This window comes from Bacillus rossius, chromosome 1, assembly GCF_032445375.1.
Source record: "Bacillus rossius redtenbacheri isolate Brsri chromosome 1, Brsri_v3, whole genome shotgun sequence".
Taxonomy (NCBI): Eukaryota; Metazoa; Arthropoda; class Insecta; order Phasmatodea; family Bacillidae; genus Bacillus; species Bacillus rossius.
Window position 1 is genome coordinate 370,607,357 of NC_086330.1, and position 27,260 is coordinate 370,634,616.

Consider the following 27,260-nt stretch of genomic DNA (forward strand, 5'->3'; position numbering starts at 1 on the left):
AATTTCTGGAGACTCACTGTGATTATTTACACAAAGTACTGAATCCATTCAGTATCGCTTTTCAGATCTCTTAAAGAATCTACCGGTAATTGGATCGGTAATTTTTTTTATATTTTACTATATTTTAAACATTTAAATTTAAATTTTACATGAAGAACATACAGATATTTTGGCAGGTATAGACATTTTGGCTTCAACCGAACTAGGTATAAAATATTAGCTAACACAATTTAACAAGTGACCACTATATTTCTTTGAATATATGTAATTAAACACTTGTTGCTCAGAAAAAGGAGACAAAAAAAAAAAGGAAATATTTTGCCAATTGTTTGCTGAGCCCAGTTGGAACCATTGAACCCTGAAGAGCAAGGAATAGCAACTACTCCACTCAAAATGAGATAATGCTGTCATCGAAAGGCTTGAAAAGTAAATTATGACAACTAAACACAAAAACGTCCAAACAACAGTCATGTGTCCAATCTGCCACGCTTCAAACAAGGGTTGTATAAAAAACACATGTAACAAACAAGATAGCATTCAAACATGGCACTACCATACACAGTAATATTTATGTATTTAAAGTTTTATTACAAAAATTTTTTTTTAAAGTTTTAAATGCTTCATTGTTGTACACTCAACATAGATAGTGGTACATACTTTCAGATACACACTGATATTAACTGCATACAAAGTTACACACACACTTTAAAAAAAAAAAAAAAATTCGATAAATATTAGACAAACTAACTTTTACAATAAATTTCTAAGATGAAGGCGAATAAAAATCAGTTGTTCACAAAAAAAATTTTTTACTCATAAATATCGTGAATCCGTGTAGTTCCGTGATTTATTTTGCATGAAATAGTTGAACTGAAAATAGAAACATTTTGACTTTGGCGGTCGTCGGTTGACGAACAAGGTGAACCCAGTGTGCATGCAGCTGTGAGTATTCTGGAAACGCGCAGGTCCGTGTCCCCGGGAGCGGGAGGGAGGGAGCCCCCCGGGCTTCAGTCGTCGCCCATGTGCTCCTCAATGCCGTCGCTCTCGGTGACCAGCGCCCGCTCCAGGATCACGCGCCCCTCCTTGTAGCGCTGGTTCTCCTCCGTCGCAAACTCGTAGATCCAGCCCAGCTTGGCGTCGCAGTTCTTGCAGGACACGTCCCGCACCATGTGGCGGCCCGTGAGCATCACCCGGTCCTGCACGTCGCTGCAACAGGCGCCAGCCCCCGCTCCCGACACAGACTTCCGATGTTCCCATCTGAATATCCCATATCTTTAACATACAGTGAAACTTTATTTCCTTACACTCTCCACAGAAGTCCAAGAAAACGTGATCTAAAATAATGTAACATGGAAAAGAGTGAAATGTATATGGACTCTATTATCTTTGAAAGATTTGTGCAATGGGAGTGCATTACTTGATGTAAGCTTTTGGACATACGCCATTGCTAAGCACATGTATGTCTAGAAGAAAACTACAAAAATCACAAATGACATAAACACAAAAAAAGCAAAAAATTGCTGTTGTCAGGAAATAAACACCACACAATACTCCACAACAGGAATATGGTCAACAAAACAAAGAAAAAACAAAGAAAAATGGACTAACAGAACGAAAAAACCCCCACAAATGATGACAGCACAAAAATACTATGGTACGAAAACACAGGTGCGACTCGCACCTGTGTTTTCGTACCATGTGCGTCTCTGCTTGAGGACGGGAGCAGATAGCAGTTCCCGAAACGTCGCTTGTTTCTGTTTTAGAAATCTGTCGTGTTTGTTTCGTCTTTTCGTTTTGTCGTGTTTTTGTCTCGTTTTGACTATTGTGCTGAATTTTTTTGGGTTCAAAATTTTTGTGCTGTCATCATTTGTGGTTTTTTTTTTCATTCTCTTCTGTTTTTGGAAAACTATTGTATTTGTTTTGTCTTTTCGTTTTGCTGTGTCTTTGTCTCATTTCAACTGTTGTGCTGAATTTTTTGGTTTCGGTATTTTTGTGCTGTCATCATTTGTGGGTTTTTTTTCGTTCTGTTAGTCCATTTTTCTTTGTTTTTTCTTTGTTTTGTTGACCATATTCCTGTTGTGGAGTATTGTGTGGTGTTTATATCCTGACAACAGTAATTTTTTGCTTTATTTGTGTTTTTGTCATTTGTGTTTATTGTAGTTTTCTTCTACAGACATACATGTGCTTAGCAATAGCGTATGTTATGTCCAAAAGCTTACATCAAGTCGTATATGGACTCGTAATAGAGATGTGTAAAACGAAAGAAAATAAATAACAGGCAATAAATTTTCTTAAACAAATAAAATTTTTGGTTTTGGAAATTGTCTTATTGATCAAAGTGATTATATACATAAAAATAGATTATTATAAATTTTAATTGTAATCATAGATAATTTGTCACATATCAAAATAATATATTTTATGATGTTGCAAAAAACAAATATAAATTTCTCAATAAATCATCTTGGCTTCATACACAACTTTTTTTCAATTCAATATTTGCTGTATCCATTAGTAATTAATAGTTACAAAATTATTCTATTTTAACTGTTGGATCAATACTATTCACAAATGTTAAGTTTTTTTTTGGAATACTCGCGGACCGCTAGTCCTGTCCTAATAAGAATGTGTCACGCTCGTAGCGATTTCCACCACAGTAGACATAGCAAGAATCAGACAGAACTTACAGGATGACACCCTCATCTTGGGAGATTTTGTCATCGTAAGCCTTCTTGCGTAGATGCGCAACACAGTCTTCCTTGTCATCTACCCCGCGTCCCACAAATCCACCCTAGAGAAGCATGGGTCTCTCGACCACCACCCGGTAACTATGTCTTCCGAGTAATACAACTACAACTCAAGTTAGAAATAATGAGGTCAAGACATTTCAAGTAAATTTTTTTTATTAATTCTTTAAACCTTCTAAAATTCAATAAATTTCCCCACTCTTCCTAAACTATTCCAACAAGAGTTCTATTAAAGGAGATATTGGTAAAATTTCATAAATAAAAAAAGTAATGTAAGAAAACTAAATAATAACTATTTTTGTAAACATGATTTAATTATTTTGGATATAGATTCAGGATTGTTGATTAAAAAGTATAACCAGCCACATTCTGAACAACTGCTGAAATCAAACACCTTAAGGGGAAAAATATTACTTTCAGCTTCACTTTTTTTTACGTGTGGATGGCTCGAGTACATTAAACTGCGCACGCATTTACAAAAGTTTACGAACCTGTAGTTCAGATTAACGACTCTGTTGAAGAGAAACGCCCGGCCCGTGGCTCCCGTGAACCTCGTGCTGATGAGTTCGCTCCTGTTGGTCAGGATGGTGTCGCAGGACGCACACGAGAACAGCCTCGAACCCCCGATGTGGTCCAGGAAGATCCTCCCCATCCTCGCTCCGAGCTGGAACACATTATGTCGCACAACACCGACTTGCAGTCGCCGGCACTGCTGACTGCTTCCCGAGGTATGACGGAACTAGAATTTTTTTTTTATGTTCGTTACAAACGTAACTGAATTTTCAACACAAGAGCATCATCAAAATCTTTAAAATAAACGTAGATCAACTCAATATGCCAGGGAGGGCCTTAAAAGTAATTTGTTTTCGGTGTTGTTGGTTAATTATCGAGATTTGACTACAGTATTGCATGCAGTATTTTATAGCAGAGAATAAGCAATACAAGGAAAAATATTGCATACAGAGGACTGTCTTTATAGAGGCTTTCCTAGTCAGAGGTGAATCTGTGTCAGTGAGGCGGGATGATAAGTGTGATGCTCGCTGGTGCTTCTAGCGCGGTGTCTCCTCTGGACTGGTGCTTGGTCTTCTTCTTGTGCATAGGGCAACTGAGAGATAGATTTGAGCAGTAACATTAGACAGGCAGAGAACTGACAAAGGTGTAATGCAAGTCCTTGAGTCCTTTCAAGAATATGCACCGAAAGTTTAATGTCTAAAAGTTATTCCGAAAAAGTGTTTTGAGCCCTTTTTTCATGTCCTAAAAATAGTGTTTAGGAAAAAACCACAGAAACAAAATTAGGTTTTGAACAGTGTTGGGACTAAATAATATAGTAATATTTTTTTTATGTTTTCAGTTTTTTTATATCTGAAATATAAAAGGAAATTTCATTGCATGTATCAAATGTAATAATTTCTTTTAAACAACAGGTTACGTGCTACTGCACTTAACAACAAGGCCCTTTGCACCTCCATACTGCTAAAAAAATATTTCCTGTCAAGGGTTGACACTTGAGTTTGTTTGCATCCACAGCAGGGACTCAAGTAATTTTTTTAAAGTTATTATTTACATTAAATTGTATTAGAATATTCAAATATAAAATATACTTGTTCTTATGTATGAAAAACCACAGGATTGGCATTAAAATTAATGCACAACATTGCAGCAGCAGCTTCACTGCATAGGCTATAAAATTGAAGTACTAACTGTGATTTCTCAGAAACCAGTAGGGAATTAAGAAACACACTGTTTACACGGTAAAATAAAGGAACATCTTTAAAAAATTTCATTATAATTGCAATACTCACAATATTAACTACTTTAATTATTAACGTAATACCTATATTGACTAAAGTTCTCGTAAACAAACATACAGGCCCATACAGGAAAACAATAAATTGCGCAGGCAGTATCAATGCACAGGTATTGTAATGTGACCTAAAAACTGGTATTTTTCAAAAACCAGTTTTAATTTAGAAACACTGTTTTCAGGGTAAATAGAGGAACGTCCTTAGTATTTAAAAAGAGGGTTTTTGTAATTAAATAACTTATTCATGGAAAAGTCGCGACGTAAGAAAATTACCGAATAATTCAATTATGGTATTGCAAAATATACCAAACCTGGCGAGATTATATTATAGAATATGATACCTGAAAGTTAGTTTAATAAAAAAATGTATTCTGTGCAAAACAAATATGTCAATGCTCCCCTGCTCAAAACCCCCCCATATTTCCTTGCTTGTACTGCAATATTGACTGTGAAATGACATCAGAATTGCCATGTTGGTGACGTAATTAATATTGTTATGGTATCGGGATCTATACTACTACTGACGAGACAGCTGCAACAACAGTAAACAAAGAAAAACAACCACCATTGACAACACAAATGAAACAAACGATGAAACTAAACAGATATGATGTTATATTATTGTGGTCATTGTCATTTTTTAACAATCTAATATCTAATGGGTGCAATAAACTTAAGTTAGCAAAACTAAAAAGCTATCTGCCTGTTATGGTACAAAATACAAATGCTAATAAGAGTCATATGTGAAATTTGAACAAATAGAAAAAAAAAAGTTAATTTCTAGAAATCTACTATATCTTCCATACCTGTAATTTACTTTAAGATTAGGCAATCACGCTCAACTCCCAATTGCAGCCACCAGCTTCATATCAATATTATCAATCAACTAGGTAAACAAAATTCAAGCTTTGTTTGCCGTCACAAAGCACGTAAGGTTTGCTGTAAACATTGAACATATGATCACGATAAACAATAACCAAACATGGCGGAAACTAGCAGACGACGTAATATATGCATATGCATCAACCTGACAAATGGTAGAGATCAGTGGGGAAACATTTTATAATTTAATAAGCAAAACAATTGACCAGCATCAAAAATCTAAAAAAGATACAACTGAATAAGTTATTTAATTTAGAACCTTTAAGAATAGATGGCATCTCCTTAACTAATCTATCATGAATTCAAACTTTTGTCCACAAAATATTAACACAACTTTTCGAGGTGTGTTATTTCAAACGATGAGAAAACACATGGTATAATGGAGAATATATATATTAATTAATATAGTCTAAGTAGTTCTCGGGCAGTTTACGGTATGGTTATCTGATATCGGAAGACAGCTGGCTGCGAACTATCGGCGGCACGACACGGCAAGCTGACGGCGCGTTTCGAACTGCGAGGAAAAAGGGCAGGTAATTTTCACTTTTTTATATATATTATGTAAACAACTACTGATATTGATATATCACCACAATTTAATTATTTGAAATTAAAACCCAGCTATTTTTACTACATCTCATCTTTTCTTTTAGTTTGGAATATTATGTAATAGTGTGTATTTTGGGTAGGTAGGTACCAGTATGGACCATTATAAATTTTAAATAATCAAAATGGTTTAAAAAGAATGGAAATGGATTGTTTGAATTGTTAGAACTGGGTAAATAACCGTAGGAATAATCTATTCTTATATCAGACTGGACAATTTTAACATTTTGACCTATGATGGTATGCTTGTTCGACCCCATTACACTCCTCTATCGCCTGCTGTCAATTTTAGGGAAACAAGAAAAGTAATACTTACACTAACATTTTTTTTTAATAGTACACTCTTCAACTTGCAGGTCATTAGCTGTGAGATGGACGAGACAAGTGAACTTGCAATACACAATTACCTTTTTCATTTTTACTTGGATTGGTTTGATTTGATGTGATTTACACTAGCAATTGGACTATCGTCCAGTGACAATGAGTCCCCCCCTAATTACTCTCCACCATCCTTAAGTCGTTACCTCAGATTCCTTGCATCTATCACCCCAGCATTCCTTCCTCTAGCCCATTACACTCCCTTCCTGACCTTCCTACATCTTTTCGTTTGCCTCCATTCCCTCTGGAGCTTCCACCTGTGATTTCTCTGTCCTTTATACCCTCCTTTTGCACCCTAGTTCCCAGTTGTCCCCTCCCACTCATCCCTTATTACCTAAACAGCCTGACCAATCTTGCCATCCTCCTCCCCTATAATGCTTCCTACCCGAACTCCTTAATTATTTCAGTCAGACTATACCCCTTCCCTTCGCTTCCTCATACCCATCACCCATCTCGCTGTTCTACAATGCACCTTCTCCAGTGCCTGGTGATATTCTTATGTTGCGACTTTTCCATAATAAAATGATAAAATTATGTATATATATTTTTTCAAACACCAAGCCATTCCTCTATTTACCCTTAGAACGCTGATTTACGAGAAATCACAGATTATATTGTAACACACATTTATGTAGCCATCGCCATTTTTTTTTTGCTTTCCCTTATTGGCAAACCTAACAGTCCATTCTTGAGCCACGTTCGTGGGTTTTCGGTGATATTTTGGGAATGGTTGATTATGTTAGGTTAGCTACATTAAAATTATTTTAAAATATTCCATTAGTTTAGTATATAGCTACATTAAAAATACTGTAAATTAATTTTTAATGGTTGTTTTGTAATTACCATGTAGTGTAGCAAACAGTTCACACCAGTCCATTCCATGCCTCGAATAGTTTTGAAGTTCACAGAATGTCACAGGTCGCACAAGCAACTTCAATTGCACATATTTTAGGATAAAAACATGCCTGAAAGATGTCCAAATCATTTTTCATATACTTAAGTGACGGAGAAATGAGAGAATCGTTGAGCTACATTTAAAATACTTAAAATAGTGTGGATGGTTGATTAGGTTAAGTTAGTCACATTAAAAAAAACTGGGAAATTGTCTGAACGGTTGTTTAGGTCATTAAAAATATTGTACAGTATTTTTAATGTAGCTTTACTAACCTAACGAACCGACCACAATGTTTTAAAGTAATTTTAATTTAGCTAACCTAACGTAATCGACCATTCTCATTATTTGACTAAAGTTCGTCAAATCATGTACACATAGATCCAACAGGAAAGCAAAAAAATGGCGACCACCACATCATTACACAGGTATTGTAAAGTAAGCTACAAACTGTGATTTTTCAGAAACCAATAGGAACTTAGAAACACTGTTTTCAGGGTAAATACAGTAATGTCTCTAGTGTTTGAGTACTAATGTATTTTCGGAATTTTATTATTAATTTACGGAAAAGCGGCGACATTAGAATTTTACCCAGCTCTCTTACCTCAGTCACTCTGCAGGGATCCCAGATCACAGCTCCATACTCCAACACTGGCCTGAGCAATGTGGAGTATGCCTTCTCCCTTACCCTCCTGCCTGCCCCCTGCAGGGTCCTGCCAAGCAGCCCCAGCACCTTCCTACCCTTACTCACCACTCGCTGAACCTGTTTTGTCCTTCCCAGGTTATTTGGCTGATTTTAAACTTATTTAGAAAATGAGCTAAAATATCATTTATGCTGAAAATTAGAAAAAAAAAATATCATCTTAAGTGTAAATAAGAAAAAAAAATTGGTTGTCTGTGAAGTCGGTTTACGGACGAAAGTTTAACGTTACGTCATAACAAAACATTGATGAAATTATTGCATACTTTTATGAATAAAATTGAATCATTTTTATTGAATTATCACTATTTTGTATGGACACAAAGAAGGAGTGAAATGAAATCTACAATTTAATTGATAAATTTACTTTTATTTCACTCATTAATTCAAATATGTTTATTACTTTAATGAAGAGATTATTTTAACTATAACTTTTATACATGTTTGCTATTTAACTTCTTCCAATCTGTGTTATTCTGTTAAGAATAGGACGATGATAGGAAAAGTAGGAAACGAATGGGAGTGTTTCAAGTTTAATGTGCCTCTAAAAAGTCAAATCGATGGTTGTTCCAATCGAGTGGAAGAGAGATAGATGCAGCGCAAGCGTACAATGAGCGTAACAGTACACATCATAACAACGGGACAATGTGTGTAACGGGACACTTTTTCAAGCGTGCAGCCGGTGTTCATCGATTTATTAGACGTCACATCAAAAAATAGGATCTATAGCAAGATGCTAATTTTCCCAGTCCCTAGCAATCTACGTGATAGTCATGTGTTCCCAACATTCTGCGATTGATCGACCCAGCTGACCGAACCGTGCTTGGGACGACTCCTTGTAGCGGACCTTGATGCCTGTCGAGGTGGGAGAGGAAGGAATATCAGCCGTCTCCTCACTTCTCAGCTGTTCTTACTCATGACGCGCAGATTCTAGGCCTCATTGTTTATAATTACTGCAATCTGCGCGCCATGTTTGCGAGTCCTTTTCCTTTGCAGTTTTGGTATGTTGCAGCGCTGCCAACTAACAGGCACACTCATCAGTAATCACATTTATGCTTACAATGAAACATGCGTAAAGCAAACAATACAAAGCTTGCACCAAATACAAGACTGTACTAAAGAGTAAACGCTTACTTCCATCCAGCAAAAAACCATTGAATTACACATGTTTGCTATCAAACTTAATATTTTAAAAAGCTTAATTATATATACTATATTTTTTTCTTCAGGATTTAAATTTACCTGGGATACTTTACAAAAGGTATATATTCTTATTACACATGATCTATGTGAGACAGCAATATTTGTTGTAAGATAATATAGAATGTGTCATTATTAGAGACTGAAAAAATTCGTGCTTTGGATGACCTCTAGGATAGACTCCACAATCCCCCTACACACTCGGGCAAATGCCACATGCTTATTGGCTACTGACACGTGAAACCCGTCAACTGAGACGCTTGCGATTCGATACTTTTTTTTGGTTGAAGTTAATTCCATTGGCTCTAAAGTCCTTCAGATATACTGTGAGCCAATCAGAGAAGCAATATAAAGGTACAGTTGTTTGGATTCTAGCATGTCGTGAAAATGAATCTGCGAATTTTTTCGGTCTCTAGTCATTATCAGGGTGTCCACAGTTAGTAGTTTCGTACTAGATCTAGTACTTTTGTAACTTTTTTAGTGGTTTAGTACAGATCTAGTACATTTTTCTTTAATATAATAATATTATTGTAACTCCAATATGTTTTATTATTAAGCGTAATTATTTTTAAAAAAAACTACGGAATGTATGTTATGTGTGTGTGGTGTGATATTTAAGTTCGAGCATTGCAATGTCATAATAACTTCCTAAATTGTTAAAAACCATAACAAATTATAATTTAGTACTTTTTTTTTCTAATCTAGTACTTTTTTCTCGCCTAAGTTGGTACGAAATATTTTTTCCTTGTGGACACCCTGGTCATTATGCTTCTGTGCTTCCAGGATAAATAAGTGATCGTAGTTGGGTACCAGCACTTGTGTCGAGGAGCGGGGAGGGGTTAGCGGGAGGTGTGTGTGCGTGCCAGGCGAGGCGTGCCGGCATGTCGGGGGAGCAGCAGCGCGGCGGCGACGCGGCGGGCGTGCTGCGCGGCCTGCAGAGCGTGCTGGCAGCCCTGGCGCGCATGCAGCAGGAGCGACACAGGCAGCTGTGGCACAACTGCAGTGCCAGGACGCTGCTGGAGGACGCAGCCTCGCAGCTCAGGAGCAGGGTGGAGCACGGCTTCCCCCAGGTACGGCTGTGAAGCCATTAGTTCAATCTTTATGCCATTTCTTAAAATATATCAGGGGCGTAGCCGGGGGGGGGGGGGGGAGGTTTAGGGGTCCAACCCCCCCCCCCCCCCCCCCCCTTAGCACCGAATCTTTAATTAATTTCTTATTCATCACTCAAACAAATTTCATATTAAAATTAATAAAATTTATACCATTACAATATTTAAATTTAAGTACCGAAAACTGCTAAAATAGCACTATTTCACACCTTAAAATCCAAATTTTCCCGGGGGTGGACCCTCCGCTTTAATACGGGGGGGGGGGGGGGGCATGCTTCTTAACACCCCCCATACACAAATCCTGGCTACGCTACTGAAATATATAAATCATAAATATAAATTTCATCATGTCAGCATTTCGTAATTTTTTTTCCCACTAGTCTTAAGGGCACTTCTTTTAAGTGTCATTTTGCTTCCATGAAAATGCAGATCTTTTAAAGTTTACAAAAAAAAAAAAAAATTGTTAATTATTTAATATTATATTCACCAGAACATTACTCATGTGCAATTGAAAATGTTTTCACTCCGTAAAAAAATTTTTGGTTGCAAGATTCTGTGCATGGCTTTTGAGTTTGTTTGCACAGAATAGTAGGTAGGCAGTTAGTATGTTGTACCTCTCGTCGCACACTGCCCAGCTCTGAGCACTTGTCGTCCACACAGGACAGACTGGTGAAGAACGTGAGGGAGACCTTGGAGAGGGCGTCCATGGTGGTCGAGGGCGTGAAGCAGTACGTCAAGTATTCCGCAGGTAATTGAACTGTCCTGTCACCTAACATAAACAAGTTTAGGTTCATCTTTTATACTTTTCAGGGTTGTTCAGTTACATGCCACTTGTTCTGGTGACCTGGGTTTGAAACCCGGCTGGTTCAGATGGGAAGTTTTGGCCGCAGTGGAGAATCTGACATTTGTTGGTGCTGCCTTCTAGGTCTACCCCTTCCTTACCTCCCGCCACTCCTTCACCATGTGTTTCCCTGCGGCTGGGCAGTTGGTTCCTCCGAGCGCTTCCTCTGCTCTGTCGCTGCGTCAATGGGGCTCTCTTTCCGAGCATTAAAGAGAATATTTTCGGTGATGATACTAGTAGTCTCAAAGGAGTTACTTTTGGGCAGAAATCTCAACAATTCAAGAGAGCTCGTTTTGTTAAAACGAAAAATATTTTAATTAAGGAACTCACAAATTTAGTCTTTCTAATGTGTACTTTAAAATGAAATGTTATTAATTTAAGAACCAATAATTTATGTTTTTCAAAGAATAGGTTTGATCTCTTATTTGACTTTGCATTTACTTTAAGAGTAGAATTTGAGTCTTGAAGTACTGGGCTAGCCGTCAGTTGAGGCCTAGAGGGAAGCGGAGAGTGCTTGACTGAGAGCGGTACCTGGTGTGTGATAACCACCAGGTCAGCCGCCAGAGAGCAAGGCATCGCCGGAGCAGCAGTTCATGAGGGCCACGGGCGTCGACCCGAGAGCGGGCCTCGGGGAAGCCGCGGAAGACGGAGTGGTCAGCAGCGTGTCGGGGGCAGGGCGCAGTCCCCCGTCGAACAACAAGGCAACGCCGGAGCAGCAGTTCACGAGGGCCACGGGGATCGACTTGAGCGTGAGCTCCAGAGACGTCGGCAGCGCACCGGGAGCGAGGCGTGGTCCCTCCCCGTCGGGCACGGCCACTGCCGCGCAGTCTGCGGCCCCGCCCGCCAACGGCACGGACTCGAGGTCTCAGAGCGGAGCCGCCCACCAACTGCAGGCCGCTGCGCAAGGGTTGTCCACATCCTCGCAGCACACCGCCAACAGCGTAGGGCCCGAAGTTAGGTTCAGGCCGAAGCAGAAGCAAACAGTGAGTACTGCTGAGAACCTGTGTGTTGGAACTAATGATCGGAAACTGGTATAATACTTATGGAGGCTGGTTCCCTGTAGCACTTCTTAGGAATGTAGCCGAGAGCTGTTGTTCTTGAATGCAAGTTTGTTAGTTGTTGAAGTACTGAGTACTGCGGTATTGTAATGTATATGTGTATGTACAATGCTGACTTGTGAATCATTCACTTGATAGTTCACAATATCTGAGCGGTGTAGCCTGTTGCAGTCTCCGTGAATGTGACGGTTGTTGTGCATGTGGCTGCCAGCTGAGCTCGCTGGCGAAGGCCAGGTCCGTGCCTGCGTCGCGGGTCGGGCGCTTCATGTCGTTCGGCGGCCTGGCGGCGGGACTGGGCGCGGGCGCGCTGGCCGAGATGGCGCGCAGGTCGCTGGGCGGGAAGCGTGCCCAGCCCTCCGTCAGCGACACGCTCGACACCGCCTTTCTGTCGGAGGCCAACGCCGAGAGAATAGTCAACACGCTCTGCAAGGTCAGAGGTCAGTGCATCCAGCTACGCAAGTGTCTTCCAACTTCATTAAACAGAAAAAGCTAATCTCTCCTGTGTTGGGTTGTCTCTAGGGTGTTTTGATGTAGCTTTTTTTACATATCGTGAACTCTGGAAGTTCTGCTTGAAATAAATGTACCTAACTCGTTGTATCTGTGTGCAAATTTTAAAAATTATTATTCACACAAATATTATTTTTCCACACCATCTGCCAACTGCATTAAAATTTTTCAAACTGCATGTGTGTTTTAAATGCATATCAAAATTTAATTGGAACTGTTAAGAATTTCTTGGCAGAAAAGGATTTCTTGGAAAAAATATATGGAAGTCACATGAAAAGGCTTGTGAATTGGATTGTGGTTCCTTGTCAATAAGCAGTGCCAACATGTTTGAGACGACTCGCGGCTAGCTCGGAGTGGTCATGGGTCACCTTGCTTTAACCTGGGCCTGTGATTGGCTGAGGAAGTACGGGCGTGCACCGTAGCTGCTCCTGAAGAGGAAGATGTGGGTAGTTTCTGGACCGGGAGGGATTCGCTTCGGATAAAATGGACAGAGATAGACTTTTTTATATATGTATATAAATAAAGTATTTTCTTTTTTAGAAAGGTGTGTAATGAAAGAGTGTACCTATCGACTGGAATGCGCTTGATGCCGTTCACGCTCTAGAGTGTGTGTTGGTCCGGGATGGTTATCCACTGGACGTGTGGGAGCTGAGAGCCGTGCCTGTGCGTGCGCGCAGGGGCCGCGCTGAAGCTGGGCCAGCTGCTCAGCATCCAGGACAACACCATCATCAGCCCCGGGCTGCAGAGGGCCTTCGAGAGGGTGCGCCAGTCCGCGGACTTCATGCCCGTGTGGCAGGTCGAGGTCAGGGCATCATCAGATGTTTCTTTTAAATTGGATTATTTTATTGCGACCATCAAATTGCCATGTTTTATCCTCGTAATTGTCGCACACGCATAATCGTCGCACCATTATTTTAAGGAGTCAAAATTTGGAGAAATGATGTTTTTGGTCCTGCTGTTAGAGCGCTTTGTGTAAGTAGTTTTCCCGTATAAAATTATGTATTTTAAAGTTGAAATCTAATATTTATTAGGATATTACCACTTACTTACTTAATTATCAGAAATACGAAGTTGTCTGATGCGTAAATTTTCTTTTAAAGATGTTTTCTAGCTTTATAACCTTTATCTGTTTGTCTTTGTCGCCGCTGTGTACAGTTCATAAAAATGGTAGCCAGCACTAGTGGGCATAATTCATGTTTGGTTACGTTGATTCCCACATAGAGTGTGCGTACGTAGTATCGGAAATACGTAACTACATTTGATAGCCTGCACCATAGAATTGATAGCTTGCACTCTTTCGTGGTGTGTACATACTATGATAGTTATGTGTTAGTTCCGGCTCACGTTCGGGTCACTGTTTTCAGTTTTCTATTTAAAGTTAAACAAAAAATTTTTTGTTGCACGACTTATTAAATTAAAGTGTTTGGTGTCCTTTTGTATATGTACACAACTTTTTAAATCAACTTACTTTTCATGAATAGATTTTGTTTTTATGAATAACTTTACCTTACAAAATACAGTGAAATTCCGTTACAACGTACTTCAGAATAACGTATCTTTCAGTTCAACGTATGATTTAAAATTCCCGCTCAAAACACCAATGTAAACAATGTAAAAATATTTCACTTTAACGTTAAAAACGTATCCTACCTTTCAATAACCATTCTTTTCCAGTTATCAGGAAAATTTTACATGATAGTTACTGATTTTGCGCAGGGGTTCTTTAATATAAATGTACATTACGATTAATTTTTATCACTTTCAAGAATCGTTAACAAGTATAAAATGTAAACAAACATTGTATAAACGATTCATAGAATCATAGTATAGTATAACGTGCCATTCGTCCTCCTCCATGGATCACACACTTAGTGCACGAGACGATCTAAACAAGACAATTGTTTTTAGCTGCGCCATCTTTCGGTTATTTATAGAGCACGTTTTAAAAGTTTAAATTACCGCAGATATGAACGTTAAATAAAAATTATATTTTAAATTATAAACAAAATAGAAAATCCAATAATGTTAATTTATGCAGGTTAATTTTTGAACTGTTTGGTGTCACAACATGGCCGACACGCTTTGTTTTTCCACGAAGGTCGGAATGTTGCCTGGCACAGCCATGCTCGCGACGCATGCTACTAGTGCGGAGCTATGGTTATCTATGGATGAGATGTTTGTTTACATTTGACGTGGCATGAGGAAAACAATATTGTTGATTGAATATTTTAATCAGGGTGGATGGCCAAAAATATAAAAAGAAACGCAAGCAGTTTACTTTGAAGGAAAATGAGGAAATTTTAAAAGAAGTAGAGACAAAGGCAGGAAAAATGCAGATGTGGCACGGTTGTTTGGTTTGGTGCCCACTACACTGTCAACAATAATAAAAGATCGCGAAAAAATTATTAAACTGTATGAACGGTCATCTTTATCTGCTGGTCGCAAGAGACTTCACCTAGGAGATGACGAGGGAATTCTATCCCAATAAATGTACATATCTGCAATATAGTTTAACCTATTTGTCATTTTGTATATGTAGGCCTAGAATTTAGGCAATTGTATTAAGTTTGGTAATTTTTTTTAAATTCTTGTTCTTTTACAGATATTTGCTTCCAAGCTAATGTAACATTTGATCCCCTACTACTTTATTTTTAAAAATTCAAAAATACTACGTTTTAAAGGTAACTTTCAGAACAAAGTACTTTCATTACTAAGTATAAAAGTTGAGGCTTTATTAATGTACTTTATAACGAGATTCTACATATGCTTTTTTTTGCATAAAGTCGCACCTCTACTTTTCAAACTTGATTATAGTTATAAAATGTGTGACGATTATGCATTAATTTGGATGTACAAGTTTCCACAAAGTAATTGGGCGTTCAATTAACTGTTCAGCTTTCTTTAGATGTAAAATTATAAAAATGACTAGTAGATAAAAATAAATTCACTGAAAACTAAATTTTCAAACAAATGTGTGTATTTGTAAATTTTACCACAAGCAATAATCGACCAAACGGAAAGAAAGGGTAATCATATTTTCTTTTAAATACAATTCTTGTAATCTCAGATGCTAGGAATTCGGATTCCGTGAAGCATGTGTTCAGGTGCTCAGTTATTTTATTTGCTGTTTAATGATTGGTGTGGATACTCTGGTGCATGCAATGAGTTGCCGCAAGCATGCTGGTGGTACGGCACACGCCCGGACGTGTGTTCTGAACCTCGCTGCAGAAGGTGCTGTCGGCGGAGCTGGGCGCGGACTGGCGCCGGAAGCTGGCGCACTTCGAGATGAAGCCCTTCGCCGCGGCGTCCATCGGCCAGGTGCACCACGTGACGCTGCTGAGCGGGCGCGAGGCCGCCATGAAGATACAGTACCCCGGCGTGGCGCGCGGCATCACCAGCGACATAGACAACCTGGTGGGCATCCTCAAGGTGTGGAGGGTGTTCCCTGACGGTGAGCTGCCGGCGCGTCGGGCTCTTGCCTTCAGTAGCAGATAACTATTACCATAGCATATGAAAGGCTAATCCCTCTGCTCTTACTTTTCGAGTCGTAATAAGTTTTATTTAGCATTTAAAATGTTAGTACACTAGAACAGCGATTTTACTATGCGCACGGTTCCACGGATTGCATTCGTAAAATCGCTACCTTCATAAAATGAGGGGTGGCCAATTTTAACCCTTCATGTCAACCTAAGTTTCTTCTTCAATTTTAAATGTTAGTACACTAGAACAGCGATTTTACTGGGCTATAGAAGATAGCTCTATAATTGAGTTGTCCACTTGCAAAACTGGTGTGTGGGCCTTAAAAATATTTATTTTTTGGGGAATGGACTTTACAACACTGTGTGATGTTCTGGCTTTTGTCGCACACTTGGTTTGAGTGGAGGGAAGGATCTAGGAGGGGAGGGAATATTGGAATGTTAGGAAGGGTAGACAAGATGGTTTGTGTGTCTGCCTGTGAAGAATGTTACAAGGGGAGGGAGGGGTAAGCAGTACATCATGATGCTGCTGCTTTCGCCAGTACAATGAGAATAGTTGCTTAAAGAAGCAATCGTGCCGGCAGCTGCACGGGCTTCATGCACGCTCACTTATGTCGCAGAAGCTGCTGCCATTGCTTTTTTTTTAATGAAATGTCAGATTTTTTTTGTTATTCTTATAGCAACATATTTGAAAGTATTAAAGCCCACACAAAATATACATTGTGCAAAAAAATATATATATATTTTTATAATCTTTAATTGTGGTTTTTTTTCATATTATTTATGTTTTGATGTCAACATTTCTGATTTTTTGACGGTTCCTGAGAATGTATTTGTAAAATCGCTGCTTCGTTGGATTCAGGGTTCGTAAAATCGGGGTTATAGTGTGTGTGTGAGAGTGCGTTAATAGTTTGAAGAAATTATCTTATCGATAAAATGAAGAAATGCCTTTATAAATCACAGTTTTTTCTGTAGCAATTTTCTTTGACTCTGGATTAGTATGTGCAAGTAGAAAAGAAAACGTGGTTGAACATCACAACCTGCTCTCAACTTGTCGTATTGCCCTGCACTTACCCCGACAGCATAATGCGTAGCTGTCACTACGGGGGATGTAATGTGTGGTGTGTGGCGTGTGGCGGCGGCAAGCCATCCAGCCCGGTCGTCACGGAATGTTCCCGTGGCCGTGCCCGCAGCGCTGTTCATCGACAACATCGTGGCGGTGGCCCAGCGGGAGCTGGCCTGGGAGGTGGACTACGAGCGCGAGCTGCAGTGCACCAAGAGGTTCAAGGAGCTGCTCCGCGACTACCCGCAGTACTACGTGCCCGACGTCATAGGTGAGGGCAGCACCCCCTCCCCAGTAACTAGAGGCAAGATTACATGTTGAAGAGCGATGACACCGAAGTAACAGCGAAACTGTAGTCAATACCCGGCTAACACCGAAATGGAAGTCAATTCATCGCTGCATCCAAAACACGAAATGCAGTGAAATTCACTTAAATCATCTCATTTCGACCATTAAAATATAATAAACAATCCTTAAATCTTTAGTTTAGGCTCTAATTTAAAACCTTAAAATATGGTTTAAATACTTAGAAAAAAAAATTGATTTAGTTTCTATGTACAGTTTATTCAAAGCAGATACCTTACACTCTTGGCTGACATGGCTGAAAGCCTACAAAGAACCATTACAAGGAAATTTATAAGAAGTAACAAGTAAGTATAATGATTTGTGACTTTTAATGTTGTATCTGGATTTTTCGATTCATATAAATAGTATTGAAATAATAACACAGTGTAAAAAATATTTTTTATATTTGAAAATATGTTAGCACCCAGAATAAACTTGGATCTATAAAGTCATTCCAATTTTATTTTACGAATGCTTAAAAATTATGTAGTTGTCCATGTGTGCGTAATATATATGTGTAATTTTACATATAAATAAATGGTACTCTAAATATAAAATACAAAAACACAACTTTAGAAATACATAAAACCTTGGCTTAACTGGAATGGCAGCATGGAAGGGAAGCTCAAATACTTTGAATGAACTTCGTCAATAATTTAAGAAAAGGTACCACCTCGGCAGGAGATATTTGAGCTCGTGAACTTTCATATTATGAGGTGGTGAAGAATGCCTTGTGTGTGAGTGTGTGTATAACCCCAACCTTGAACGTGTAGGTGAGTGAGCGAGTGTTGAGACTTATACACCATTCACTAATAGACTCTGCTCTTCACTAAGCAACACCTGCATTATGGGTAATGAAAATATTCTCATGTAAATAATTATAGGTTGGGCGCCGTATAGTAAAAGTTAATTCTGAACACCTTATCAAGTATCTGTCTATTCTCAGGTTACGTAAATAATAAATTACTTGAATTGAAGTTAAATGTATTTTGTTGAAAACCAAAACAAAACCCTACAACGTGACAACTTCCTGAACAGAATCGTATTAGCCACAGAAATTATGTTGGTCTCAACTTCTTTACGAACCATTAACACCTTAAACAAACAGAACTCATAATGGAGGGCATTCAATATGTATGTTTGAGTACTGCTTTGCAGTCTCGTGTATGACTCTACGTTAAATACAATTAAATATATAATTTGACTAGAGCAAAACAAATGACTCTAAACTTTATAGCCAACTTGGTTGCACTCGGTTCTAGCTCTGGCAGATAACATCATAAATAAGGACAAAGCAATAATTATCTTGAACACTGGTCTGTAAGTTTAATGAGTGCAGGCAAAACAAATGTGATTTCAAAGTTGTTAGCATGCTCAGTTATGCTGCTACATATATCTTGAATGCCTTAGCTACCAACACTAAAACTACTAAACTAAGTACTACACATGGAACACTTACATACTTAAATCCTAAGTCACAATACCTTGAGTTGAACATTGTAAGAACATAAAAACCCTTGAAACATACAATGCTGCCGATCAAATAATTCTTGCAATATGAGATACAGAGGCAGTCAATCTAAACACCTCCGTAGGGAAACTTCAATATATTCCAACGCATTTTTGGTCTTCGACAGTTCTCAGGATGCAGATCCTTCGTGTCTTGGTTCGGGCGTAGATCAGGCTCGTGCAATCAGGAACATTTGCGACGTATTCTATTCCCAGATGAATAAGAGCGCCTCTTCTTATAGCTATGCATTAAATAATTGTACATCCACCAATTTCATACACTTAACACATATCATGTCACGCAAATAGTGCCTCTTCATTTAACTTTGCACTTTTAACACAGCTCATGAAATATTATCACTCCAACGTACAATAACTTTTAACTGTTGCATATTTCGTAGAAATAGTAGTGCGTATGAACAATATACAGTTTACATCCACTTCCTCCAGCTGCTTACTGGGACGAAAGTAAAGTCCATGTTGAGAAGTCTTGAAATGGTGCTATATTAAAATAATATCAGCACAACTATAACCACGAGTTCAGCTTGCTAATTAACTCATAGCAGCCAATCATTTCCATCAATTAGTGGTGTAAAACAACCAAAATTACACAAGACTATGAATTTCATGTCTGTCACATCAGAATAATTCCATGATTCTTTTCCTAGAACGAACAAAAAATGTAACTCTCCAACTTATTTCCATAGCACAAGCGAAAATAAAATGTTTTAAATGATATTGCTGTGAACTGTCCATGGATTACAAAAGTTTCTCAGCGCTAATGAAATAATCAAAAGCATAGCATAAAGTCAAAGAATAATAATTACCATCGAAAATGTAAAACAAATTAATGAGAATTTCTAATAAGGTTTTACCTTATAATATAATTTCATAATTAGTATTGAGGCGTTTGCCACGCCTCCTTTTAATTTGGTTATTAATTATATCATATGTTATGATAGATTGTTTGGCACTTGGTTCATTTTCGTCCTGAAGATTGATTAAAACATAAGCATTACGGACATTCACGGCGCTGCGCTTGTGTGTGTTTCCGCGAGCCAACACCGCGCGGCGCGCGAAGCCTTATGACGTCATGGTGACGCGTTAACCTGCGACGGTCTGCGGCTGGCGAGCGGGGAGACGGTGCTGGCGGCTGGTGGAGTCGACTTCGGCTCGTCGGGTGCAGGCGTGTTGCGCCGCTGCTAAAATGGAAAGGCTGTTCCATTCACCTACGCATCGACCAGTGCCCAGCCCGGGTTATCGTCCACCATGCTGCGCAACTACAAGTAAGCCTCGACGCAACCGCTATTAACAACCGGGCACCGGGTTGGTTTTTTAAGGAAAAGCTATGAGCAGAGAGACTTGACTGATCATAAACTCAAATTCATTATCTTGCTAGTTTCTTGAATCGTAATGTGGCGAAATAAACTCGACTTCTCCTTTTTACGCTACGTGAGAATTTACGTAAACTGCAAGCCAGACTTATCACGTTGCTGTGGTGCGGGATGTGAGACTCGCAAAATTACGTCGAAACGAGAGTCCGGTTAGACCAAAATATTGGGAATTGTGCCTAAATAACATTTATAGACAATTACGTCATCCAGCAGTGTAATCAACGGACCTGTTAGGGAAAAACTTAACCTTTCTAAATGTTTGTAAAATTACCCGTAATATAGTGTTTATAATATGTGATTACATTAGATGTCCTTTTCTTTAATGCGAGATCTAGATCTTCTGTAGATTTGTGTAAATGGTTCTGTATTTTAATGTACCAAGCCGATGCCAAGCAGGAATATTAAATAGTAAACAGGCAGTGATGTTTTCAATTATTATCCAGGTCATTCTTTTTTGCCTAGGGACCGTACTTCTCACTGCATTTAGTTGGTACACCCTTCTGCGGCTCCCGACTTTAAACTCGAGCGCCTTAAGTAAGGCCTCAGTATGTAGAGTTTTTTTGACTTTGTGGCAAGAGTTCTTATTGTCTGTATACTGAACTCTATAAAGAACATTTATAAATTATAGTTATAGCCTAATTTTAATTTGTGGCAATATTGCTATTAAGAGATTGGTATAGTCAAAATATTTTGATAGTGTTAATTGTTTTTTTGGATTTTTTTAATCATTTATATTATCAGTTATAATCTACTATGTATTACCTGGTTAGGATATGTGTCTAGCTTTAAACAGATCATCCAATTGGTACAAGCTTTTGAATTTTCTAAAAAAAAAAAAAAAAACATTTTGTTTGATTTTTTTTTTTTAAATTTTTGCCTATACTCAATTCCCTTTAATTTGTTTATTTGTCTCTGCTATTTTTGGTATCGCTTTGGTGGCATTAGGATCTAAGTTAAACTATTTCGTTTTTCAAATTATTATAATTTTCCTGATCGTGAACTTAGCACTAGCTGGGGGCAATGCATTGCTGGTATGCAGAGCTGTTTTGAGGGCACACATACCTCCAAGGCTATCGCTTATTCTGTGTTGAAGCTATATGATTACTTCTTTTATGCCCATCTCAATGGAGTGTCCGTGTTTTGTGGTGATGTAGTCCAACGTCCAAGGTTGTTGGCGTTTATTTTTTCCAACTTCTGGCACGTGTGACAAAAAGAATACAAATAATATTTTATTTTCAAGTTTCAAATGAAAAATATGCCATCTTTTGAATTGTTTACTCAATTTTTTCGATTATGACATCAAAAAAGGGTACATATTTATATCACACAAATTACTTAATCTCACCATGACAAACTCACGAGGTATACGAGGTCTTCATAAGCAAACAAATATTCGTTATTTCAATGTGTTAGTATTTGAGGTCGAATCGAATACAAATAGATTATTATTCACATTCGAAAATATGAATATTCATACAGTATACATTCAACCTTTTAAACGTATGTTTCACAAACTTTAGTTTCCATAATAAATACATATTTTTATTTTATGTAATTACGTGTTAAAAGTACACCATCTTGGGGAATGGTAACAAGATAGATATGAAGGGAAAAAAAAATTTACCTAGTAAACTTTGGAGGTTATCAGTGTAAATTTTTTTAGTTTACTTTATTCTCTTTAATGTTTTTCCTTGAATCTTTTTCCTCAAATGTTCAATTCTTTGAATACTAAAAATAGGATGGTATTTAAGGATTTGGTTGGTCCATCGGTGTATAAAACTCACGCACACAAGCTAAAACAACGAGTGTAGGTTCTGCGTGTTGTAGTTGTGAATGTGACGTACTGGATACATGGCTGTTGGTGGTGGTGCGGCTCGGAGATCGCCGCGAGCGAGCGTGGTGCGACTGCGACTGCTTGCAGAGGAGCTGAGCACGCGGCAGGTGTTCACGTCGGAGCTGATCGACGGCATGCCGGTGGACCAGTGCGCGGGCCTGGATGCCGCCGCGCGCCACCGCGTCGCCCGCCTCGTGATGGAGCTGTGCCTCAAGGAGCTGTTTCAGTTCCTGTACATGCAGACCGACCCCAACTGGTCCAACTTCTTCTACAACCCGGACACCGACCAGGTGACGCTCGGGGGCAGCACCGCTGCTCTTCCCGTTACCTTGCGTGGTTCATCTGTGTATCTGGCCTTTAAGTGTTCATGTCAACCGTGCAAACTCTGAATTATCATTAAAGGTATATGAAAAGAGCATTAAAAAATTTAATTTATAGCATGTATTATGTTATTTTTAGCATTTTATAGCATTTTCCATTTTGTGATTTTTTTCACTTTGTAGCATTTAAAAAAAAATTGTTTACTCGCATTTATTTTTGTTGATTTTGTTGTTGTAAATAATTAAAGCATATGCACAACGCACATAGGTATTAAGTAATGACGGAGTGAATTTTAAAATGGAGTTCGCGGTTTTTGGGGATTTCAGTTGCATGTTTTGAAATTACGTATTTAATAAATGTTGAAGTATCGCAAATAATCGCGGTAATTGAAAAATTTTGCATCTATTTAGCATTTGTCGCAATTGTGAATTTCATACACCTCTAATTATCATGTCAATACTTTCATAACAGTAGTTCATGACTTCAATTGCGTCCTCACTTTGGACAACACAACGCCCAATAATGCTTGGCGCTATAATGCAATTTATAATGTTCTAAGAACGTTGTAAAGTGGAGTCCCGCCCATCCGGACTGAGTGGGACGCGACTCTGTCCGGATCATCGAGAGTCCAGAAGCCTTAAAATGCACACAATAAGAAGTTGTAGATGGTTAAACTGAAAAAAATTTTTTTTTTTTCATGACAGAAACTCACCCAATCACGGCACACAGACGATGCTACAGTGTTTTAACTTAAAACTAGAGTCCCGGAAATTTCGCGGATTCCTCTGGCCTCAGGATAGAATTCAAAGTTATAGGTGTGCTCGACCCATGTTTACTTTCCCATTGGTTGATTTCTTAGCGAGAACATTTTTATCCTTGTTATTGTGATTCGCTTACTTCTCTCTTAGCTGGACATTGTTGGCTCACGGTCGTAGAGGGGCGTGTCCAGATAACTGCGTGCCAATCATGAACACAGTGCGACAGTGTGGAGGTTTGCATTCTAGCTTGCGACTAAATGAATGCACGAAAATTCCGTGGCTATACTTATAACTAATCTCGGAATCTTCTCGCGAAATATGCATGGCCCTATCAATAAATCCTGTCGGGATTGACCGGATGTTCAATAGAGCATGGGTCAGGATTAGCGGGACTGCTGCGATACGAATCCTCAGAGGGGTTTTGCTTGACGAACAGCTGTTGCTGCTGGACTTCGGAGCCTCGCGGGAGTACAGTCGGGAGTTCATGGACCAGTACATCGAGGTCATCAGAGCTGCGGCCGACGGGGACCGCGACAAGGTCCTGCGGCTCTCCAAGGACATCGGCTTCCTCACGGGATACGAGTCCAAGGTAGCGTGCAGCTCGCCGTCTCTTGGCGGACAGCGCTCTCTAAACGCCAGTGAGACTGTGAGGTGCCGGCAGGTTGCAGTCACATTCCTGCGAGCTCCGTTTCCCACTGTGCAACTTTGTGATGTGTCTCTTCCCACTTCTGAATAATCAAACTTGTGTTTCTGGTTGTTATGTGTCGGTTCTGCTTTTTTCCTGGTTCTCGGTTCGGCTCCGGTTCCTAAAAATCAAATCTCAGTTTTAGATTAACCTCGACACAATTTTAAAGTCGCACCAAAGATGCAGTATGCCGTATTAAATTGTGTGTTTGTATAATATGACTTGTCAGTGCCCCACTTTACCATAATCAGACCTCAAACAAGTCACCCAACCCCTGGTGAGCACAGTTGCTTCACTTCTCACTAGAGCATTGACATCTGTGGCTCAGCGATATCTAGTAACACATGTTTATAACTGAGGTCTTTGAGCGTGACGATTTTGAAAATTTACTCAGTTTGTTCACCTTTGTTATTTTTGTGTTTGAGTTTATAATTTTTAGTTTTTCGTTTAAAACTTATAATGAAACTGCAATTTGTCTGAGAATAACCACTTGAGATGTCCAATGTTGATGTATGTAACAGTGGGGTATATTCTGGTACTTCCTGTATGTAACACCCTCCATTAATTGTTAAAACACATTTAATTTGTGTGGTAATGTACATATGCTTCTTTCTTAATTATGTATAGTGAATTACTCTGCTCAACTAAAGAATGAAAGTAATTAAAAGAGCTGAAATTCAAAAGGCCCAAATCCAAATGTTCATAATTATTCTGTCAAATCTCCCCTAATGTCAAACCTTTGTTATTGTACTTCAATCAGAATTTAGTTAGTGCCATGCCTAGGGATGTTCAAGAGGGAATTTCCTCGGAATCAGGTTTTTTGCAGTTAGTCTCTTTTGAATTTAAATTCTTTGTATTGATTATACAATACTTAGGGGCATGTATTTAAAAAAACAAAAAAAAAACAAATCTGATTGCTCATTAAACTGTAATCAGGTACGCCAGCGTTTGTTCCCCTTCAATTGGCGGCCGTCTGTGAGAGAAGCGATTGCCCTGTTCGGCCGAACCATTCAGGTTGTATTTGCTTCCGCACTGGACGGCTGTGATTGGTGCGCTGGCAGTAGACATGTGCCTGAAACAAACCCAGCTAACCACGAAACACAGACAGTGTTAACAAAGTTTTAAACGCGGAGCTGGTCTGGAAACATATATTCGTGACAAATGCATGAAACACTGACAGCTGGAGCTGTTGATGGTAAATCATCACTACCACTACTGTACCATGGGCGTCGCAACCGGGGGGGGGATTACGTTCCGCCCCCCCAATAATAAAAGTCTTCAATTTCGTCCCCTCAAAATAATATATTTAGTTTCGTAGTTTCGTAGTTCCTCCTGATGTTTAAATTAATGATTTTGTGTGGATATAGCACCAGCAGATATATTAACTGTGTTTTTTCAAAATTTTGTTCTCTAAAAATATTTTTTTATAAAAAATAAATTATATATTGCAACCAACTATAATTAGAATATTTAGGAAAGAAAAATCCCTACTAACCACCTTTTTGCATCTTCAAACCCCAAATTTTCCCGGGGGAGGAACCCCGGACCCCCTGCTTTTTTTCCCAGGGGATGGATATTCCTCAAACAACTAAATCAATCGAAGTCCCACCCTTGCGACGCCCATGACCGTGCGCGGGTGTGTGTGCGCCAGGTGATGAACGAGGCGCATGTGGACACGGTGATGGTGCTGGGGGAGGTGTTTCGCGACACCCGGGGGTTCGACTTCGGGGCCCAGAGCACGACGCGCCAGGTGCAGCGCCTGGTGCCCACCATGCTGCAGCACCGGCTCTGCCCGCCGCCCGAGGAGATATACTCGCTGCACCGCAAGCTGTCGGGCGTGTTCCTGCTGTGCGCCAAGCTGCGCGTCCGCATGGAGTGCCGCTCCCTGTTCGAGGACGCATACGCCCGTTACCACGCGGCCGGCCGCTAGCGGAGACTCCGCCCACCTGCCGTGCACACGGCCAGTCTCTTGTTAATAAAGTGTTTGTGGAAACTGTGGGCTAGCTATCGCTTCACCAACCCCTTCCGTACGCTTAGTTGAGTTGATTTGTTGATACCGACGAATCCTGGTCCGGAAGGCTGATTTGGGTTCTCAATGGCTTCTCCTGAATCACTTCAGGAAAATGCTGAGAGAATGTTGGGTTGGCTTCTCCTAAATCACTTAAGGAAAATGTTGTCGTGTACATAACCAGTCTCTTGTTAATAAAGTATTTATGGAACCTGTGAGCTAGCAATCGCTTTACCAACCCCTTCCTTATGCTTAGTTGAGTTGATTTCTTGATACCGACGAATCCTGGTGCGAGAGCTGATTTGGGTTCTCCATGGCTTCTCCTAAATCACTTCAGGAAAATGCTGTCGTGCACATAACCAGTCTCTTGTTAATAAAGTATTTATGGAAACTGTGGCCTAGCATCGCTTCACCAACCCCTTCCTTATGCTTAGTTGAGTTGATTTCTTGATACCGACGAATCCTGGTCCGAGAGCTGATTTGGGTTCTCCATGGCTTCTCCTGAATCACTTCAGGAAAATGCTGTCGTGCACATAACCAGTCTCTTGTTAATAAAGTATTTATGGAAACTGTGGGCTAGCTATCGCTTCACCAACCCCTTCCTTATTCTTAGTTCAGTTTATTTCTTGATACCGACGAATCCTGGTCCGAGAGCTGATTTGGGTTCTCCATGGCTTCTCCTAAATCACTTAAGGAAAATACTGAGAGAATTTTGGGTTCCCAAAGACATGGCAGGTCCCATCCTGGATTCCCTTGATTATGTTGAATACATTTATCTGTTATAACATTGAGTGCTTTAGGAAACACATTTAATGCCACTTAAATAAACTTTGAAAAATAATTTTACTTACCTTAACATAAGTTGAACATAATATATGTCCCTATTACAAGTTTCACCTTTCAGAATATATGAGACATAAGCATGGATACACAAAATTCATGTCATTTTTAAGGTTAATCTAAATATTTGTATGATCCTCACCTTGGAGGACTGGAAGCCAGTAACCAACTTCTGAAAAGTAAATGAAGTAATGAAAGTAATGCTATGAGCGAGGAAATGTAAACTGGGGAAACAGCAAGTGGAGTTGCCCATGTATGCTGGTTACTGTAGTCTTGAGGGCCCGCCTTCCTGGGTGCAGATTG

At 39.3% G+C, this 27,260-nt stretch overlaps 2 protein-coding genes across 5 annotated transcripts; one reads left to right on the forward strand and one right to left on the reverse strand.

Annotated features, from left to right (window-relative positions):
* Positions 1 to 550: 550 nt before the first annotated feature.
* Positions 551 to 5,950, reverse strand: LOC134528450 (protein yippee-like 5). Of its 4 annotated transcripts, none has more exons than XM_063362070.1 (4): positions 5,867 to 5,946; positions 5,358 to 5,490; positions 3,239 to 3,411; positions 551 to 1,206 (listed from the first exon to the last, which is right to left on the reverse strand). In XM_063362070.1, exons 3-4 carry the CDS (start codon positions 3,397 to 3,399, stop codon positions 1,008 to 1,010), a joined length of 360 nt encoding a protein of 119 aa, XP_063218140.1. In that variant the 5' UTR covers positions 3,400 to 3,411; positions 5,358 to 5,490; positions 5,867 to 5,946; the 3' UTR covers positions 551 to 1,007. The 4 variants fall into 4 exon arrangements, with proteins under 4 accessions (XP_063218140.1, XP_063218141.1, XP_063218142.1 ...); XM_063362071.1 differs by having other exon boundaries at positions 5,693 to 5,946; XM_063362072.1 differs by lacking the exon at positions 5,358 to 5,490 and having other exon boundaries at positions 5,867 to 5,950.
* LOC134528449 (atypical kinase COQ8B, mitochondrial) lies at positions 5,530 to 26,332 on the forward strand. Its single transcript, XM_063362069.1, has 11 exons — positions 5,530 to 5,966; positions 10,076 to 10,279; positions 10,979 to 11,066; positions 11,712 to 12,142; positions 12,429 to 12,654; positions 13,402 to 13,526; positions 15,953 to 16,175; positions 17,394 to 17,534; positions 22,433 to 22,635; positions 23,861 to 24,013; positions 25,761 to 26,332. The coding sequence occupies exons 2-11, from the start codon at positions 10,091 to 10,093 to the stop codon at positions 26,037 to 26,039; spliced, it is 2,058 nt and encodes a 685-aa protein (XP_063218139.1). The 5' UTR covers positions 5,530 to 5,966; positions 10,076 to 10,090; the 3' UTR covers positions 26,040 to 26,332.
* The last annotated feature ends 928 nt before the right edge of the window (positions 26,333 to 27,260 follow it).

Excerpts from the sequence above, each read along its gene's own strand:
- LOC134528450 (XM_063362072.1), bottom strand. The coding sequence starts at position 3,399 with ATGGGGAGGATCTTCCTGGACCACATCGGGGGTTCGAGGCTGTTCTCG. Across the intron at positions 1,207-3,238 it reads GTCGTTAATCTGAACTACAG|CGACGTGCAGGACCGGGTGA; the intron begins GTTCGTAAACTT and ends CGCCTGTTGCAG.
- LOC134528449 (XM_063362069.1), top strand. The coding sequence starts at position 10,091 with ATGTCGGGGGAGCAGCAGCGCGGCGGCGACGCGGCGGGCGTGCTGCGC. Across the intron at positions 16,176-17,393 it reads GTGGAGGGTGTTCCCTGACG|CGCTGTTCATCGACAACATC; the intron begins GTGAGCTGCCGG and ends CCGTGCCCGCAG. Across the intron at positions 24,014-25,760 it reads TCACGGGATACGAGTCCAAG|GTGATGAACGAGGCGCATGT; the intron begins GTAGCGTGCAGC and ends TGTGTGCGCCAG.